Source organism: Phyllostomus discolor, chromosome 1 (assembly GCF_004126475.2).
Source record: "Phyllostomus discolor isolate MPI-MPIP mPhyDis1 chromosome 1, mPhyDis1.pri.v3, whole genome shotgun sequence".
In the NCBI taxonomy this organism is placed as follows: Eukaryota; Metazoa; Chordata; class Mammalia; order Chiroptera; family Phyllostomidae; genus Phyllostomus; species Phyllostomus discolor.
Window position 1 is genome coordinate 102,321,026 of NC_040903.2, and position 19,534 is coordinate 102,340,559.

Consider the following 19,534-nt stretch of genomic DNA (forward strand, 5'->3'; position numbering starts at 1 on the left):
TGAAAATCTCTTCTTTTCCATCTTTAAACTTCTCATAGCAAGAGAAATACCAATTCCAAAGCCCCTGACACATCATTTCTCCCAGAAAAGGCTAACCAAGGGGTCTCTCAGGAGTTCAAGGGGATCCACCTCTGTAGACACCTGACAGCTTCTTCTGCCTGAGCGGGAAAATATGTGAAGTCATTTAAATATAGGGCACACAACTATACATACATATCCATATACTTCATGAGAGAAAAAAAGGTTGATTAGATCTGAATATTCCTTTATACTGGGGAATAGTACTATAGTCTACAGAGAGGTATTAATGACTCTTTTTCAGGAGGGTCTAAAAATGGAACAAAATCTTATCAGTGTGGAATAGTTTAGTAGGGTTCTGCTATAGGGCAAGTGAGTGGATGACAGCAACTTGTGGGTTTGTTTAGTCAGGTGTTTTGCTTGTTTTTTACAGACTCACTATTAGTTGCTTGGACTTGGGTTCTGAATCAAAATGTTTGGGGATATGAGCTTGCATGATTTGAAATTTGCTGTCTTATTTTCTCAGCAAAAATTGTTGGTATGTAAATGTATTCTCCGTAAATTTATGGTGAAATTTTAGCTTCTGCACCACTGTAAGTGCTCCTTATTTTATATGAGATTCTGATCACCACCAAAATCACGGAATAACAAGATGCTCTCATGCATCATAGGACTTTAGTCATCTTTAGCTTATAGCACAAAGTTTATTGTTTGTTTTTATTTGCAGCCTCCACCTCAGATATATGACAAACAGTTGGATGAAAGAGAACACACCATTGAAGAATGGAAAGGTGACTTTACTATACTTAAATAAAGTGTATATTTTACTTTATTCAAACTCAGAAAATATTCTCAAAGATTTTCTTTTTAAGACAATTTCGTAAGAGATGATATTCTAATTGCTGTCTTCTTAGACTGTTTTCAAAGCTCTTAAACCAATCTATCTTTTTGTACTCTTAATAATATTGCATTTGCTCAGGAGTAAAAGGAATTAATTGCTGACACTTTAAAAATAGCACTGTTTGTCAAAGTTTTGTCATGGTGGAGAACAAACTTGAATATAAAATTTCACAATTAAATATTTCATGTTTGTACATAAAATTATCACATAAAATGGATAAAATTATGTCTTAGATAGTTTTAGATATTAAAAAATAAAATATAGCTAATATATGAGTTAATTCAATCCAGATATAGCACTTAAGAACTTAAATAGAAAATATATGTATTTAAGTAGCTTACTTTTCTTTTAAAGTAAGAAAAAATAAATAAAAAACATTAATTCATTTTTTTCCCAGCAAAACTCTCTTAAACACACACTATATGATCGAGCTTATACTCAGGGAGAAACCAAGCAGGATTATAAAGGATAGTTAAACTAATATAAATTATTACAGAGTAGAATAAATACAAAAAAACAAATGTATATCAAATGATTAGGTCAAAATGAGGAGGGACATACAGGGAAGATCTGAATGGAAGAAATGTTTGAGATACATTGAATAAATTAATACTGTAAATTGGGAAAAGAAAATAAAAGAGGAAAATACAAGAATGTGAACATAAGAGGAAAACAACGGGTAGAAATGAGCCAAAAAGTGTTATAAAGATAGTGAAGGGGTCATGTTGAAGAATATGAAAATGAGCAAATACAAATAGAGGAACAAGTAAAAAAAAAGATACTAAATGATAGATAGGAAAGACTTGATTTGATTTAAATAAGGACCAGAAGACACTCTTAAGGGTTTGTGTTGAGTAGTTAAATGATAAGATATAAATATCTCTTGAGGAAGACAGGCATGAACTAAAATGTGAGAAACTAAAGAAACACCTGTAAAGGATGATGACTATGTAACTTGTGGGTCATTTTTAAAGCAAGTTTTGGTAGTGCTGAATGACTTTTATCTAGAAAGGGCAAAGTATCGCTTCTCAGCCTTTTGGCTAAGATCAAGTGTAGAAGGGTCAAAGTGATGTGAAATGAAAATAAACAAGTTTAACTCTAGTAACAAAGAGCTATTTTAATGGATGCCCGTTTGGGCATAAATGTAATATTTTTTAATGTTGGGTTTTAGGCAAGCTTGGTTTTATAAATGCAAGAGTTGAGTCTAGAAAACAGATGAAAAGTTGAAAAATTGATGGAAAATAATGGTTTGAAGTCCTGAGAATAGGCATCCCTTAGGAAGAGAGTATAAAACAGAAATCAGTGTTCAAAACTGATTAGAATCCTTAAGAGATAGGTTACAATGTCTTTGAAATCTCCAAAAGAATTCAGAAAACAAGTAAAATATAGATTCCTCATATGTTTATTTGGTCAAATGCTTCACTGAGCCCCTTCTTTTGCCAGACTCTGTGCTGTTGCAAGAAAATGTAGAATTAGAGGAGTCAAGGAATCCTAATTGATTTCTAATTTACTCAATCCAATAAAAATGTTATTATTTGTCATTAATGAAAGAATATTCTCTGTGGATTAAGGATATTTATTTTTATAACACTGATAATTGTTTCTTACAGAACTTATATACAAGGAAGTAATGAACTCAGAAGAAAAAACTAAAAATGGTGTCGTAAAAGGACAGCCCTCTCCTTCAGGTACCCACTCTCAGTGAATAATGAACACAGCAGCACTTGTGTGTTTTTCTTGACCTTGAGCAAGAACTGTGCCCAATAACATTGCTTATAGAGTGTATGAACAAGTATCACATGATTATTTCCCTCTAACAGTTTTTGTTTTAACATCCCCCCTTTTTTAACCTGTAATAGGCAAAGTAATACAAAATGAAAACATGCAAGTTTAACTTTAGTAATGAAAAACTGAAAATGGGTGCCAGTTTGAGAATAGATGTAATAATTTTTTAATGTTGGGTCTTAGAAAAGTTTGGTTTTACAAATTCAAGCATTAAGTGTGAAAAAAAGATGAAGTAAGAGTTGAAGAATTGATTGAAAGTAATAGTTTGAAGTTCAGTGTGACATTCCTTCTGACTATTCAGATTATGACGACCTAGTATAGTTCTTTTAGAACTTATTTTAAGATAATAATGAACCTTGAAGAAGTATAATATGGACTGCTTTAGGGTAACTGCTCCTCATCCAGAGCCATAATGCCCTTTCCACTATCAAGTCAACATAGAGAGCAGGAAACCCTCCAGCCAAAACCTCTTTGCTCATTCATTCCAGTGTTTGAACTCTTCCTAGTGCTGATGTGACAATAGTTGAAACATCAACCAGGATAGGCTCCAATTAAAGTTAGTGTGGAAAATCTTCCACTTTGTGATCTACAGAATCTAACACACATTTGTACACATACATATTTTGCCATGTAATGTGCTTTAAGGTTACTCAAGATAATTATACTTATTAATGTTAATATATTTTTCTAAGATATATGTTCTGAAAATAAAGAGAATATAGAAAGAGTTCTAGAAAATGTTATGGCTTACACTCAGCTCATGCTGGGAAGAATGTAGGCTGCAAATGATTAGTTTAAAGAAAAATGGATTTGCTGTTCTACCTTTGATAAACATTTTTTCCATAAATTTTCAATTATTATTTTTTCCATTATTTCAGGGAAAAGAGATGTAATATGAATGAATAAATTTGTTATACTACTCTGAACAACTAGTTTGCACCCAGAACCACTATGTAGTCTAAAAAAGATGCATTTCAGTTATGATGTGTTTTTCTTACCTCTAGACTTGGGGAAATGTTTAATTCTATTCCATATCTTTTCTTTCCTCAAAAGGAGACTAAGGGGCCCTGACTAGTGAGGCTCAGTTGTTTGTGTGTTTTATGGCAAAATGATAGGTCACTGGTTTGATTCCTGGTCAGGGCATATGCCTAAGGTGTGGGTTTTCTCACCTGTCAGGGACTGTACAAGAGGCAACTGATCAAGGTTACTCTCACATTGATGTTTCTCTCCCTTTCTTTCTCTCTCATTTCCCCTCTTTCTAAAAATAAATAAAGTCTTTTTAAAAAGAGGGTTAGGGTTGTCTGCCCTCCCTATTCATTCTTCTAGCATCCAGATTAATACAAGTCTGCAGAAGATGCTTTTAACTTACCTGCATGTACTGTCTGCTGCTAATTAAGGAACCCAAAGACTGAACCCATATCCTTGAAATGCCAGTAGCTACATCAGTTGTCTTAAGAATTCCCATAATGGCCAGAACAATTTTCTTATAACTATTAAGAAGCTAAAATACCAGGACCCAGTGAAGGGTGACCCAGACCTGAGGCTGGGACAGGACACATTTTAGCACAGTCTCTTTTATTCATCTTTAGTTAAAGTCATCACTAACTTATCTCCTTTCCTTTTTCCACAGTTCTCAGAATCATGCTACCCACTCTGGCTCACACCACCTTCTGCTTGTTCTCTCCTCCATTTCCCCTTCAGTCCTAACCACATCTCCATATCAGCTGATCTGTGATGATGTGAAATCCACAATTCTCTTTTTAATACTTTCACGACACTCCACAAAAATCTCCTTATTTGCATGGTTTCTATTATGTAAACCATGCAGCTCAGGGAAGGCACATACTGAGGATTGTACATGTGAGATCAACTAATCATTAAAGGGGTGAGATGAGTGATCTGCCATATGAAGAAAGCTTTAATATGTGGTAAAGGAACAAAATTTGTATGTAATCAATGGATAATTTCTAATCATTGAAACTTTAGTTCTGATAGAAAAAGAAAATAGGGTGGGACATCAGCATTGGGGGTATGATTAATGCATAAGCAGTAATTGTGTTATAGTACATGCACCTGCAACAATAGGCTGGTCCTCTGAAGGATCTAGACAGATGCTGAACAGCATCTGCATGGAACAGAGAGGACTTCCCTAGAAACTGCATCCTAAATGTCTCCTATGACTTTATGATAAAGAGCAAAATCCTGCCATGGCTCACATGCTCCTTTGGATCTGGCATCTGACACACTCTCCATTTCTCCCCACCTCTCTGCTAAGAGAAGCTGGTCTTGATTCTAGACTTTTGGTTGGGGTCATTTCTGCTCTGTGTATCTCATTCTGGTGTCCAGACTTAAGGGGCAGCAGCCTCTGGTCATGCTCTTTCCCTGGTTATTGCGAGTACATCAGAGACCAAACCAAACTTTATACACATGTTCAACTCCTCTACTCACATGTGTCCACTCATAAAAAAGAAAATGAGTACATGTAGAAGTTTCTTTTAACTCATTAATGAGGGAAATAGCAAAATGATATTGTAAGGTCAATGAAGATATAAGAAATTAGGATTTATGCGATCTGCAGGAAAAAGCTACAGATATGAGCAAGAATTCCACTGATCGGTGCTGTCCAATGGCTTTGCATCACTTACAATTGAAGCCTAGTAACCTCTTGCTGATATTGATAGCCCTCTGTAATACACCCCAGGTTATTTCACACTGCACCCATTCTAGGGTCTCATGTTCCTATGCTACTAGATTCCTCACCTTTAGGAATGCTGCCCATTCTAAAGTGTTCTCTTATTGATTATCACCTTGTCCCCAAATATTTTCATATCTGTCCCAAAAGACATTTCATAACATCCCAAAGAATAGACTCTTTCCTTCCTATGGGTATTACTAATTCCTGTATTTTAAACACTGTCTTATCACCCCTTAGTGCTTATAAAGTCATTGAGAAGGAAGACTGTATGTACTCCTCTTTGTGTAGCATGTGATGCCTAAGTGCTATGCCTTGCACATAGTAGTAACTTCGTACATATTTACCAGTTTGAAAATTGCTGCTCAGGTTCTCCCTCAGCATATTTCTTGGTGCTATTCCAAAGACAGAATTCAAGACAGCATCATAGCCTTGATACAGTATGCAATTCAGCATGTTCTTATACCAGTAAATATTTATTTACTCTATTAATCCTCATGAAGATAAATGAGCCAAGAATCAAGTATTTGAAGTGTTGCTATTGACATTTGCTCATGCTTCAGATAAAGGCTTGCTGCCTTCACATAGTTATTTGATTTATTCATTTTGGGCAATGTATATTCCCAATTTTTTTGCAGCCCTGCTTATAATGTGTTAATGATTAATTTTAAATTATATCATTTAGGCTCTATCTACATGTGAGAAGTCCAAACCACTTTTTAACCATTTCAACTACCTGTAACAATCATAAGTAATCTACCTTGTACATGTACCCTAAATTATAGCTTGCTGGCTTAACCAGTTTATGGTAAAAACAATTGTGGATTCAATCTTTCACTTCATGATTTTAAAGAAAATATTCATTGCTTAATTGAGAAATCATATCTCATACGCATATGAGATATGAATGTATACTGTATGTGTATGCGTAATGCAGAGCCATGGGACAGCTGCACATGGGAGCTGACTCTGCCAGTTTCTCAGAGCCACTTGTGCTCACCTCTCCCAGCTACGAGTTTATGGGCCTCATGTTGGTAGCTTGAAATCTGCCAGGCAGGATTTAAGACATAAAAATTAGATGATGCTTCAGGTCAGACTTTTTAGTCCTGGAGAGCCAATTGCTGCATTTTTATTAGCACACCACCATGTCTGTGTGTGTCTGTTGTGTCTGGGTGTGTTTCTCTGTGTGTATAATATGTATATATGCAGGAAACCATGCTGGAAAGAAAAAGCAATTACTAAGAAAACTTTAGAAAAGTCAGCTATTTTGCTATTTATTCATTATATGTTTGCATATCATATTTTATTTTGTAAATAGCTAAGATGAAGAAATATTACAGCATTGGCTCCCCTAATATTTTGTCAGGGCAACACTGGGCACTGAGCCACAAGGGAATAAGTTAATGCAGTTTCTCAGTGACAAAACATTTCTAATACACAAAACCATGTTTTAGTGATGCTTTTAAAGTGTAAATAGCAAGTCAAATGTGCATTTTTGCAGAAAGTACATAGGCTTGAAATTTATTGATGGAATTGTGGTATATCAATAAGAAATAAATATAAATTTCAGATACATTTTGAAATAATTGTATGCCCTTCTGCTAGCTGGTTTCACTTACATAATGATTTATTTTCAAGAAAAGCATGGCTGCTTGCTTTCTGAATTGATTTGAAAAGACTGCTGAGGGAATTTCAGTTCATGAATAAAAATTAATTTTCTTCTAAAAGCATTTGTCATAGAATGTTAGAGCCAAACAGAGGTAAGAGGTCATCTAATCTCAAAATTCTGTCTGTTCACCACCCCCATTTCACCTGAGATATAAGTCATCCAGAAGTAACAATGACTCACCAAAATAGGGATGCTTAGCATCAGGATGGGTGGAGATATTTTAGAATCTATAATTGAAGACAAAGCTCCCCAGGTGATTATAATCTACAATCTCTCCCCCAGCCATATTTCCACACCATGGGAGTGTGTCCTTTCCCATCAGAGTCACCGTATAGTCCAATGATATTATTTTTTATTTAAAAATCTCAGCCCCAAACAAGTTAAGGCTCAAGATCATGCAGAAACAGAATATAGTTCAGTGATATTTTTCACTTTAGTATTTCTTATAAGTCTTTGTGTCTATTTTTTTTGTGTGTAGATAGATCAGGAAAATAATTTCTTTTAAAATACAAAACTAGATAACTTCTACTTGAGAAACTTTTATTAACATAAGTTACTTATGTCCATGAAACCAAATTTTTCTTCTTCAAGCAAAGTTGAAAGTAACTATTGTTTCTGGCTTGTAACTCTATTAGTATTTTCAGTACTTTAAATGTCATTTTTTGACAAAAAAATTGTACTACGTTAGTCAAACATTTCTTTAAATGCACATCTCTACTGGCTTCTCTGAAAACACTGTAGAAAGAAGGGATGTTTATCACCTTGCCAGGATATCCTGGGAAAGTAGCATTATAATCAAATTCAATTCAGTTCAGTTGTGTTTAAAAGCATTTCATAAACAGTTTGGCAGTAAATTAACAACTTGAAGCCAAGGTCATGTCTTGACTCTTCTATTTGTGTTTGGTTTTATGGTCTACAAAGTTTATTTATTGTCTACATGAAAATAGTCTTAAAAGTATCATCTGGTATAGACAGAAGTGACTGCATTCAAGAAGGCATTTATTATAGAGCAAAACAGAAGTCATACAGAAGCAAAGATCTTTCATGTAACAGTGGGGGACTGGTTAACGTTTAACAGCCATCTCTTTAAAAAATCAGAACTGATTATAATATTTACCAATTCCTGGGGTGTAAATATTCTCACTGTTACCAATTTCAAGTTGCCAATGTGACATCAATAATGGCAGACATGGAAAGAGAGCTAACAACTGGCTTTTGAAAGCCACTGAATGCCAGCCCCAGCATGCCACTAGACAGTACCCACGACTATCCCACAATAACACTATGGGGAGAGCAACACTTCCCGTACAACCAGCAGCTGTCATGGGGATTTTATAAAAGAAGCATTAGAAAAGAGGAGCTCTTGATGAATTTGTGGCTCTTGACGAATTTGTGCTATAAAAAACTAGGAACCCTAGAAATAGAGTTGACATACTGAACTTTGAATAATTGAATGCTAACTATAACCTGCATTTGATATGGGTGAAGGAAAGGGTAGGATCATTCCAACATAGAAGATAGGGATTACAGAGAACAAGTTTATGAAAAAAAGGAGAAGAAACCAACTAAAACAAAATAATTTCCTTTAGTCAAAAATAGTGTATCAACTTAACCAATAAATTTCATAGCCAGGAGAAATTTGCTTTTCTTCACAGTACCTATTTAGAAGAATACACACAAAAGATAATTAGTGTTTAGTTAAATCAAGTACTTATACTATGCCCAACAGGAGAGATTGAGGAAGATAAGAGAAAGGAAGTATAATGAAAAAATAAAGTGAAACAAGGGAAACATAAACATGAGGTCATGTAGAAAACTATGTATAATGGACCTATATATTTATAGGTCATACCACTCAGAAAGTTCCAAGAGTGTGTTGAGAATAGGCTGCTTATTAAAATAGGTGCAGTGGGAATGCTGGGTATTTTGTAAGCTTTACCTGCAGTGTGATCCATTGTCCATGAGGAGTTTATTGAAACCTATTCTGTTTTGTGCTTTCTTCATTCAATATTATTTATAGATGTAAATTTGTGTTTTTTTTCTAGGAAAATGTCCTCAATGGTCCTTGTATGATTTCTCTAGCTGCCATTGTTTTAGTTTTGTGTTTATTTGTGAACATCAAATTGTGTTCTTTTAAAAAAAAGGTTTTATTTATTTACTTTTAGAGAGGGGAAGGTAGGGAGAAAGAAAGGCAAAGAAACATCAATGTGTGTTTACTTCTCCTGTGCCCCCTACTGGGGACCTGGCTTGCAACCCAGACATTTGTCCTGACTGGGAATTAAACTTGTGACCCTGTTGTTCTCAGGCTGGCACTCAATCCACTGAACCACACTGACTGGGGCTCAAATTGTATTCTTATAAAGGAACCTAATCTCAGTTCAGTCATATCTCACCCTTGTTTGAATCAGTGGTCAGCTTTAACTGTGACAATTAGAACAGGTCCACATAATAAACTATTTTTGGTTGAGGAGAAAAGCCTATCTCAAGAGAAGACCAGGACTATTATGTAGAGGTACCTTAAAATTATTTTTGGTTTATATTATTACAAAACTTTAAAACTTTCAAATCATTTATTTTGTCATAATTTAAATAAAGCACACTAGCAAAAATCTTCCTGGTTGCCTGGATGGTTTGATTAATTATAATATTCATGAGATGTATATGTTATCATTTGATCTATTTAGTTTTCAATCCACTGACACCAAAACTTCCTCATTTTGTCAGTTGTATTTCTATATAATAGCAATAGATAAAAACAATTCCATTTACAATAGCATCATAAAGAATAAAATACTTAAGAATCTATTTAACAAAGGAAGCACAAATTTTTACTCTGCAAAATACAAAATATCGTTAAAGGAAATTAAAGATCTAATAAATATATTTTATTATTCACTGAATAGAAGATTTAATATTGTGAAGATGACAATATTTTCCAAATTGATCTGTAGATTAAACACAGTATCTATCAAAATCACAGCTGACTTGAATGTAGAAGTTGACACTCTGTTCTTAAAATTCACATGCAAGTGACACAGAAGCAGCACAAGTAATCTCAAAAAAGACCACAGTTCGATGATTCACACCTTTTGATTGCAAAATGACAGTATTCAAGACAGGGTGGCATTTGTGCAAGATCCTCATATAAATCAATGAAATGGAATTGAGAGTCTAGAAATGAAACCTTGCATTCATGGTCAATTGATTTTAACAAAGACATCAAGGCAATTTCATGGACAAGTAATAGTCTTTTCAATAAATGGTGGAGGCAACTAGCTAGCCACATACAAGATAATAAAGGTAGATCCCTACCTCATGTCATATATAAACATAAATTCAAGATGGATTATAGACTTAAGAGTAAGAGCTAAAATATAGGAGTGAGAAAATATAGGAGCAAATCTTCATGATCTTGGGTTAGAAAATGTATTATTTCCTAAGATATGACTAAAAGTGATGCGGCCACCAGCCTACAGTGACCGCAGAATGCTGCGGATGGCTCATTGAAACTCGAGAAAAACATACACAGGGACAACCAGGTCCTGTGGAGAAATAGGGACGAAATGGCCACTCTCTCTAGTGGAGAACACTATGGCCACCCTCTCTAGTGGAGAGCACCCTGAGGCATTAGGCTTTTATTAAGAATACAGATACAGTTTGTGGATTCCAGTATGGCAGGGAAGATCAAAAGGAATAGGTAGTTTTCAAAGGGACTGACAGAACTCCCGCTTGGATTCTGGGCTGAGAGTTTGTGTTTTATCACTTAAAAAGACTACAGAATCTAAAAGGCTGGTCTCATTTCCTCCCCATGCCTTCATATTCTAATTCAATAGCATCCACCAGCAAGCAGATCTTACAGGATCTTGCATATTCTATGTCCCAGGCCTGATTACCCCGGGGGTCCACCAACTCTGGTCTGGGCTGTACCGCCCCTGTTATTTCCACAGGCCTGAGTCAGGCAGAGGAGACAAAGGCAGCCAGGAAACTTGGATTTCTCACAAAGAACAAGGACTCAGTCTTTGACAAAGCCGAGGGGGCAGGGGTCGATGTCAATCACCCCTTCATTTCCACAGCCCTGAGTCTCTTCCCTGAGGCCTTTTTGTGATCATGCCTGTCTGAGATGATTCCCTCCATAGGAAATCTTACCCGTCATTGGCTAACTGATCAAGCATTGGAGGCCAGGCACAGATCAGGCAGCATTCATGCCAGGGAAATAAGTTTTGTCTCCTTAGTGTCTCCTGGTTCAGAGGTCTCTCACTCAGCCTAAGTTGTGGGGGGTTACAGCTACCTGAGACCAGGCAGATGGACTCCAACAAAAAAGCACACCTAACAGAAAAGGAAAACAGGTAAATCCAACTTCACCCAAATTAAAAACATTTGTGCTTCAAAGGATACTATCAAGAAAAAGTCTTATATGCTAAGGGACTTTTATTTAGAATATGTAAAGAACTTTTACAACACAATAATGAAAAGAAAATAACCATTTAAAAATGGCCAAAGGATCTGAATAGACATTTTTCCAAAGAAGACATGTAAATAGCTAAGAAGCGTATAACAAGGTACTCAACATGATTAGCTGTTAGGCAAATGCAAATGACACTACAATGAAATGCTATTTTACATACACGAGGATGGCTATAATCAAACAGACAGGTAACAAGTGTCAGAGAGGGCAGAGGGAAGTTGGAGCCCTCATACACTGCGGGTAGGAATGCAAGCTGGTACAGCCACTTTGTGAAAAAGTTTGGCAGTTCCTCAGCTGTTAAACATAGAGCTGCAGTATGACCGAACAATTCCACTCTTAGAAATAAAATGTGTACATGAATGTTTAGAACATTATTCATATTAGCCAAAAAGTAGAAAGACCCTAAATGCCTATCAAATGTCCATCAGCTAATAAATACAAAAATGTGGTATGTTCACACAATGGAATATTATTCAGTCATGAAAAGGAATGCAGTACTGACACATGCTATAGCATCAGTGAACCTTAAAAACATTATGCTGTGTGAAAGAAGACAGTCATAAAAGCTCACATATTGTATGATTCCATTTATATGATATATCTCAAACAGACAGTTTTATGAAGACTGAAAGTAGGTTCAGCAGTGGCCAGGGCTGGAAAGTAAGTAAGAAACAGAGTACAGGGTTTTCTTTCAGGGTGATTCAAGTAGTACAGAATTAATTGTCGTGATGGTCACACAATTTTGTGAATAGCCTAAAAACCATTGAACTGAAGAAATTTGTATATTATATCTCAATAAAGCTATTACAAAAAGTTATACAGGCAACATCTTGTATTACAAGTTAAAACTAAATCTAAACTGAAAGCACCATGATTTGAAAGCCACTGTTCTGTAGGGCTCTCTCATCCAAGAGATGAAAGGACAGTAAGAACAAAGCAGTCTCTCTGTCAGCCCATAACTGGTGGAGTCTTTCTTAGAAATCTGCGTCTGGTTTTAATCTCTATGCTTTATTAAGGATGTGGAAAAATTGGAGACAATTCTGACAAGTACATAATAGTACTGCTAAATTATTAGAGACTAAATCTTAAGAAAGAATATGAGGCCATTAGTCTAATTTAATCCAGAATCAGGGGAAAAAACAGAGCTGGGCAGTTGGGATATGTAAGGGAGACAAGGGTTGTTGGCGAGCCTGTGAAATGTAGCGAGCATCGGGAGAGGAAATGAATGGCTCTGCACTATGTGTGTAAAGGGCACAGTTAAGCACAGTTGGAATAAATTCAAACCAGACACCTTTATATTATACATTGTCCTGATAATGAGAGTAATTATTTATAAGAGCTTGAAATATTAGAGACAAGCAGGGAGCGATGGGACAATATGGAGACAACTGTACTTGAACAATAATAATAAATGAATGAAGACATTTAACATGAGAAGGTATTCATAGTTCTGAGAGTTCAAAGAACATGAAAAATATATAAGCCTTTTGTATATGTAATTTGTTATAAAAGAATATATATCAAATAATCACAATTAGAGAAATATGCCATGTTTATTAGTTTAATAGTTGTTATTAATACGATCAGTGCATGTTGTCATTTTTTTGTATTTTTCACATTTCCCATGATTTGCCATATATAACCAAAAAATAAATATTTAAAATGCATGTAGAACACATATAATCTGTTTTAGTTTAAGTGTATGGGTCCTCTCCAGATACTTTCACATTTTAATCACATTGTTTCCACAGGCAAGAAATGTCTACCCCAGGAGCAAACAGATGGTGTTAACCTCTTCATTTCATTAGACTACTTTTTTCTGATTTACTTGATTTAAATGACAATACTGCTGTAACTTATTTTGGATTTATTTATTTATTTACCAAATATACCTAACAGTATATTTGCTTAAATAAGATGCAATTTTAATGACAATTCTTCATCTTTTATTTTATTACATGATCATACTACAGGTATTTTAAATAGCAAACTATTTTATAAAGCATACCTTATGCCACCCATATTGTTTAAGTATAAAGAATAAATAAAGAGAAAAAGTAAATAGACTCTTTCGGGCATGCTGTGGTTTAATTATATCTTACAGTGCCTCTGGTTCACCTTTCCTTTGTAGTTCTCAAAGTTATTATAGCTCAGCAAGTATTTACTGAGAGATTACCATGAGTAATTTTCTTCTCAGAGTTTAAAAGTCATTATATACCTACATAGCAGATACATAAAAGAATGTTTGCAAATTATTCTTTTTTTATATTTTTAAAGATTTTATTTTATTTATTTTTTATTTTTTAGAGAGGGAAGAGAGGGAGAAAGAGAGAGAGAGAGAGAAACATCAATGTGTGGTTGCTGGGGGCTGTGGCCTGCAACTCAGGCATGTACCCTGACTGGGAATTGAACCTGCGACACTTTGGTTCTCAGCCCGTGCTCAATCCACTGAGCTACGCCAGCCAGGGGATGCAAATTATTCTAAGTTAATACTTCACTGTTCTCATTGGTAGCTTCCCATGCAGGCAAGCTTGCTGGAGAATAAACACACAATCATGGGTGTGTGCTGGCTTCTTCTATTCTTTTTTCTTTTGGTCTATGGTAACTTTCATCAAAAGTCCTACCTGGCTTTTCTATACAGATTTTAAATTTGATGTCATATTAATGACTGTTTAATATTATTTATTTACTAGACCTTCCTTTCTTTAGAGCTGTAGTCTCCAAGAAATTCAGATTTCTGGGTTTCATTTTAGCCCATATTTCTGGGATAGGACCCTTACATGTATTTGTTTTAAAAGCTCCCTGCCATAAAAGCACCCAGCTTCAGATCATTACATTAAAGGGTTTTGCTTATCTGTGTTCTCCATGGGATGGCTGTCTTCAGCCCTTGACTACATAATCTCTGGAAAGTTGTTAGAAAATGCAGATGACTTGATTCCATCCAAAGCCAATTATATAACTATATCAGAGGTCTGGGGAGTAACTGCAGTTTTTAGTGGTTTATTTTTTTCTTTCAATTGCATTACAGGTGATTGCTAAGGTAAAGTGCGATTTGCTAATTACTGCACTGGCCGGTGAGTTGCCAGTGACCAGGGATTCTGTCTTCCCTTTCACCATCTAATGTAGTGCCCTGTATTAGTTGTTCTATGAAGGCTTGTCAAATGAATGATGGCCCAGACATCCCCTGTTATATTTGCCCATGTCTGCATCCCTGAGTGACATTTTTAAGTTGAGTCTAGTTCCAGATTTAGTCATGTTGGTCTTCATTTTCTTAGCACAGGTGCAGCAGTGAACAGCAGTGAGAGTCTCCCTCCATCCTCGTCTGTCAATGACATCTCCTCCATGTCCACCGACCAGACCCTGGCATCTGACACTGACAGCAGCCTGGAAGCCTCGGCGGGACCCCTGGGTTGTTGCAGGTGACTAGCCGCCTGCCTGCGAAACCCAGCGTTCTTCAGGAGATGATGTGATGGAACACACACACACACACACGCTCACAGACACTCACATGCACACACAAATGCAGACATGCAATGACAAGAAAACAGCAAGGAAGAGAATCCAAGCCTAAAATTGAAACAAATCTTTCAGCCTGCTTCTTCTCCAGAGTTCTGTATTACAGCTAAGCCAAATGTATATTTAACCTAGTTGCTCTTGCTTTGGTCTTCTTCCAATGATGCTTACTACAGAAAGAAATCAAACACAATTAGAGAAGCCTTTTCCATAAAGTGTAATTTTAATGGCTGCAAAACCAGCGACCTGTAACTGCCTTTCCAAACGGCATGACAAGGTGTGCAATGGCCCCAACCAGCATGTGTGTGTCTCTATCTTGCATCTACCTGCTCCTTTTGGCCTAGTCAGATGGATGTAGATACAGATCCGCATGTGTCTGTATTCATGCGGCACTGCTAACTTAGAGATGCTCCTGTCAGTGTCCTCAGGGCTCTACCGAAACATCATGCACTGGGGTACTATGTGGTCCATTTCATGTGATCTACTACTCTGACATAAACCCATCTGTGATATATTGCCAGTATATAAGCTGTTTAGTTTGTTAATTGATTAAGCTGTATGTCTTATAAGAAAATATGTAAAGAGGGGAAATGGGGGGAGTGAGCTCTCTCGGACCCTTGAAGATGTAGCTTCCAAATTTGAATTGATTAAATGGCACCTGTATACCAATTTGTAGAAAGAACAGATGTGATGCTTATGTAAATGTGGGGGTGGGAGGGGTAACAGTTTCCAGGCACTGAATGGGTTGGCTTTTAAAAGGAAGGTGGGGATAAAGCTGAGGGTCTTTTCTCTGACAGTGTGTGAGTAGGACTGACTAGAGCAGAATTGAAATTTGAAAACCTGGAGGAGATTATTGCCCAGATACTAGGAGACACTGGCATCCATATTTTGGAGAATAGACCCGAGTTGTTATTTACAAATTCTGTTTCATAACTGGACAGAGAGTGGCAGGAGGTGAGGTGGGGTGTCGTGCATGTATCTGACTGTGAGGACTGCTCCCTGGAGCAGAGCAGGAAGCCGGTGTGTGACATCCTAACAGAAAATGGGCCTACCTAGACTGTCCTCACATTGTGGGTTGTGTTCTCCATGGGTGTGCTGCTTCCAGGTTTATACTCTGTCAAGGCTTTACTTCGAGAAGAAATATTACTTTCCTCTTCTGGAATTGAAAAAATAATAACTGTTACTTAAACAAAACCCAAAAGCACAGGGTGACCCTCAGGTTAGCATTTGACCACATTTCCATGGATGTTATTATTTCTCAGGAGTTTCCCTGACTACTTAATATGGCTGATGCTTCATATTCATTTATTTTCATAAATTTGAATCATCCAAGAAGGGCTGATCATTCGAGTTTAGTACTGCAGTCTATGTGACAGCAATAACTGCCCACAAGTTAGTGCTGCTAAACAGCTTTAGCAATATGAGTTTGTCTTAAAAGCCATAAAGCATTTCTGTCAATGTTTAGCAAAACCCCCTGAATTTAGCTCACATTCAGTAAAAGTGCTTCCCTGAGCACCTAAGGAAGCACTGTGAAACATCTTGGTGATAGACACAAGACAATACCAGGGTGACTTCTCAGCAATACTAAGGACTGGGTTGAGGCTTCCCTTTGTATTCATTTTGGTGAACTGTCCATCACAGCCACTTGCACTCTGACCATTTTAGTGTTCCCCAATATGGTGATATTCACCTGAGAAGAAGTGAGATGCATGAAATAGGTGGGTGTCCAGTGTGATATAGCTGGAAAATAGAATCTCTTCAAAAATAGAGCAAATGAGAATGCCAAAGCTCTGAAAACTGCCTTAAAACAACAATAGGGAAGCTTTGTCTGTTTCTAAGCAATCGAATCAACTCCACTGTCACCATGTGAGCAGTGCTGCCGTTTATGGGACTGCTTCACACAGTAGGATTCAGGACAACAGGTCAGATGTGGAGGAAAGAAATATTAGGCTATGCAGGTTTTCCTCTAGAATAGAAGTGGCCCCATTTCTGTGTCTTGCTGCCATTGTTTTTGGTTAATATTGCAGACAACCTGATTTTTATAAAGCTCCCTCACTTTTCCTTCTGTCATACTCTCCCACCCCCAACTCCTTAAAAAAACGAAATTTTTCTTCTCTGTATCCATTATACTTTATCTTCTTTCTCTGTCTTCTCTTGATTCACTTGGTGACCTGACTTTCTAGCACTTACAATTAAGTGCAGAGAGCAGGCAGCTCTTTGAAAGAAAGTGAGTTGCAAGGAATTTCATCAGCCACAAAATGACATCAAAGACAGAAGGAAATCTCCAGCCAGCATCTTAGAAGTATTTGACAGGCTATCTTTCCTGTGTGCAAAAGTGGTGCTTTTTATTTGGCTCAGATTAAACCAGGCAAGAACTAGGTAATGTTCCTCCCCTGCTATTACTACCTTCCTTAAACTCTACTAGTCTGATCTCCCAGTTGTCTGGCTCTTAGGAGTCAATTACCTTTAGCCAAATCTCTCTTATGGACAAGCAAAAATGGATCAGATCTCTCAGACTGAAATACCATATACAAATAGAGGCAAGAGTTTGACTTCTTGACTACTTGTAGGGTTAATTTCACTAGGTCATCAAAGCAAGATATGTGATGGAACAACAAACAGAATTACTTCAAAAGCCCATCAGCTCGTCACGATCTTGAGTCTACTTTATTATAATATCTTCAGGAGGTTATTATGTTATTATCAAATTAACAAAATATATTATGTTTTACATTGGGTATTCTTTCCCTAAAAAATTTCTATACAGTCACCTGTAATTTCCAAAGGACTCTCCTGCTTTTCAGGGAGGGAAGTGTCAAGTCATCTGGACTATATTCCTGAACAAAATGAAGGTCCTGCCTGTTGCTGGGGTTTATTTTAGAATATGTGGTTGGCCTCTGAGAGACCTACCTTCTGTCACTTTCTGTAGGATGTTGGCTTTGCAGTGATCCTTAGTGAAATGTTTTGTTGTGTTTTGTAAGTAGGAGAGCTGTGCACCTACATGTAGGAGAAATTAAATTGTTGGGAGAGTTTGGCAAAATCCACCACATCAATGATATTTTTATATGAAATATGTAAGTCTGTTCATTTTTAAAAAAAAAAGATCTTGGCTTTACAACCAAATTTCTTGTAGAATAAGAACTGATAGTGATCTTGCATCTTCAAGAATCTGATGACTGAGCTTTGTAGCAATGTATACCACAGGTGGGCCAGCACCTGGCCAGGTCTTTCCAGTTGGAGTAAGCCATTTAATTGAAAGCTGAGGAGCAGGATTTTCTCAATCTGTTACCATTATCAGAAAAATATTACCTAAAGATATTAAAAACAGCTTACTGGTAAATAAAAGAAATAGGCCTTGACAAATGGAATAAGTAGGATAAAAATAAATAAATCTTTTTATGACCTGGAATAAAGGAAAATATGGGTGGAAGCAAAACTCATTTTTAAATGTTAAATACTCATTGTAAAACCTAAGCTATACAAGACATATTTCTTTTTAATTCTTTATATATGGAAATCTAAATCTTAAAAGGAGTACATTCTACTAAGGATGTTGTTGCCAGCTTTGTTGACAATGTATCTTCTACAGCTTAGAGAAATGAATAAAATTGCTCCAGGATTCTTTGATCCCAGCCACTTTGGGTCTAAAGATGAATCCCACTCCCCTCTCACAATACTTCCCCAACCCCCAACACACAGCTATAAATTGTGAGATTCCAACATTTTCCTCAGATATCATTAAACCATCAGAAAAATTACTTCCTGTAAAAACAACAAAGTTACCATGTAAATAGTTGTATTAGTTATCTTCCATGTGATTAAAATATAAGAGTCTGTTATTTCTTTGGGCACCTAGAAAGTCCATTCACTGTCTGAAGTGGTTTACTTTGATACATTTCCTTGGTCAGTCAAACTGAAATGGAAGGCTTCTGTTTATATATGGATTTCTGTGTATCTAACCTTTGATTCTGTGGGACCAATGGCCAGTATGTGCTAATGGAAACAAGTCTCCCAACCCTTATCTAGCATTAAGCTGTTCACCTTGTCATGTTTATCTTGCAACAAGACCTAACTTGCACTTCCCTGTTGTTCTGCATGATTGGACTCCCAAGACTATCACCAGTGATGAGAATTGTCCTGTAATGGACTTAAAGCACACACACATTCACACATACCTTGTCTTCACGGTTCCAGGCCAACCCTGGAAGGTAAAGTCGTGTGTCCAGTTTCTCTGTAAGGTCTTAGTGGCAAGAACTAGAAGTCAGTCTAATGGATCAGTGTGATCTCAGTGATATTTAATAAGGGTTTGCAATTATTGAATTCATTTCCGTGTTCTTTCTCTCTTTTTTATCTCTCCTGTTTTTCTCATTTTCAAAATATCAGTAGAACAAGAGGGAGAATGGGAGAGAACTTTGGCTTTTTTGGACTCTTTAGAGGTGGATACTGAGTCAATACATTGTAATTTCTGTTTCTTATGAATTACTTAAAAAA

At 36.4% G+C, this 19,534-nt stretch overlaps 1 protein-coding gene across 9 annotated transcripts in view; it reads left to right on the forward strand.

Annotated features, from left to right (window-relative positions):
• MAPK10 (mitogen-activated protein kinase 10) overlaps positions 1-19,534 on the forward strand; it is a 312,270-nt gene extending 292,736 nt beyond the window's left edge. For 6 of the 9 annotated variants that reach the window (XM_028506698.2, XM_028506695.2, XM_028506697.2 and 3 more), the window contains 3 exons: positions 746-809; positions 2,530-2,607; positions 14,811-19,534. In XM_028506698.2, coding sequence (XP_028362499.1) covers positions 746-809; positions 2,530-2,607; positions 14,811-14,953 — 285 coding nt within the window. In that variant the 3' untranslated portion in view covers positions 14,954-19,534. Of the gene's footprint in view, positions 1-745; positions 810-2,529; positions 2,608-14,805 lie in introns of all 9 variants that reach the window. The other 3 variants (XM_028506701.2, XM_028506702.2, XR_004903436.1) reach the window with 2 other exon arrangements.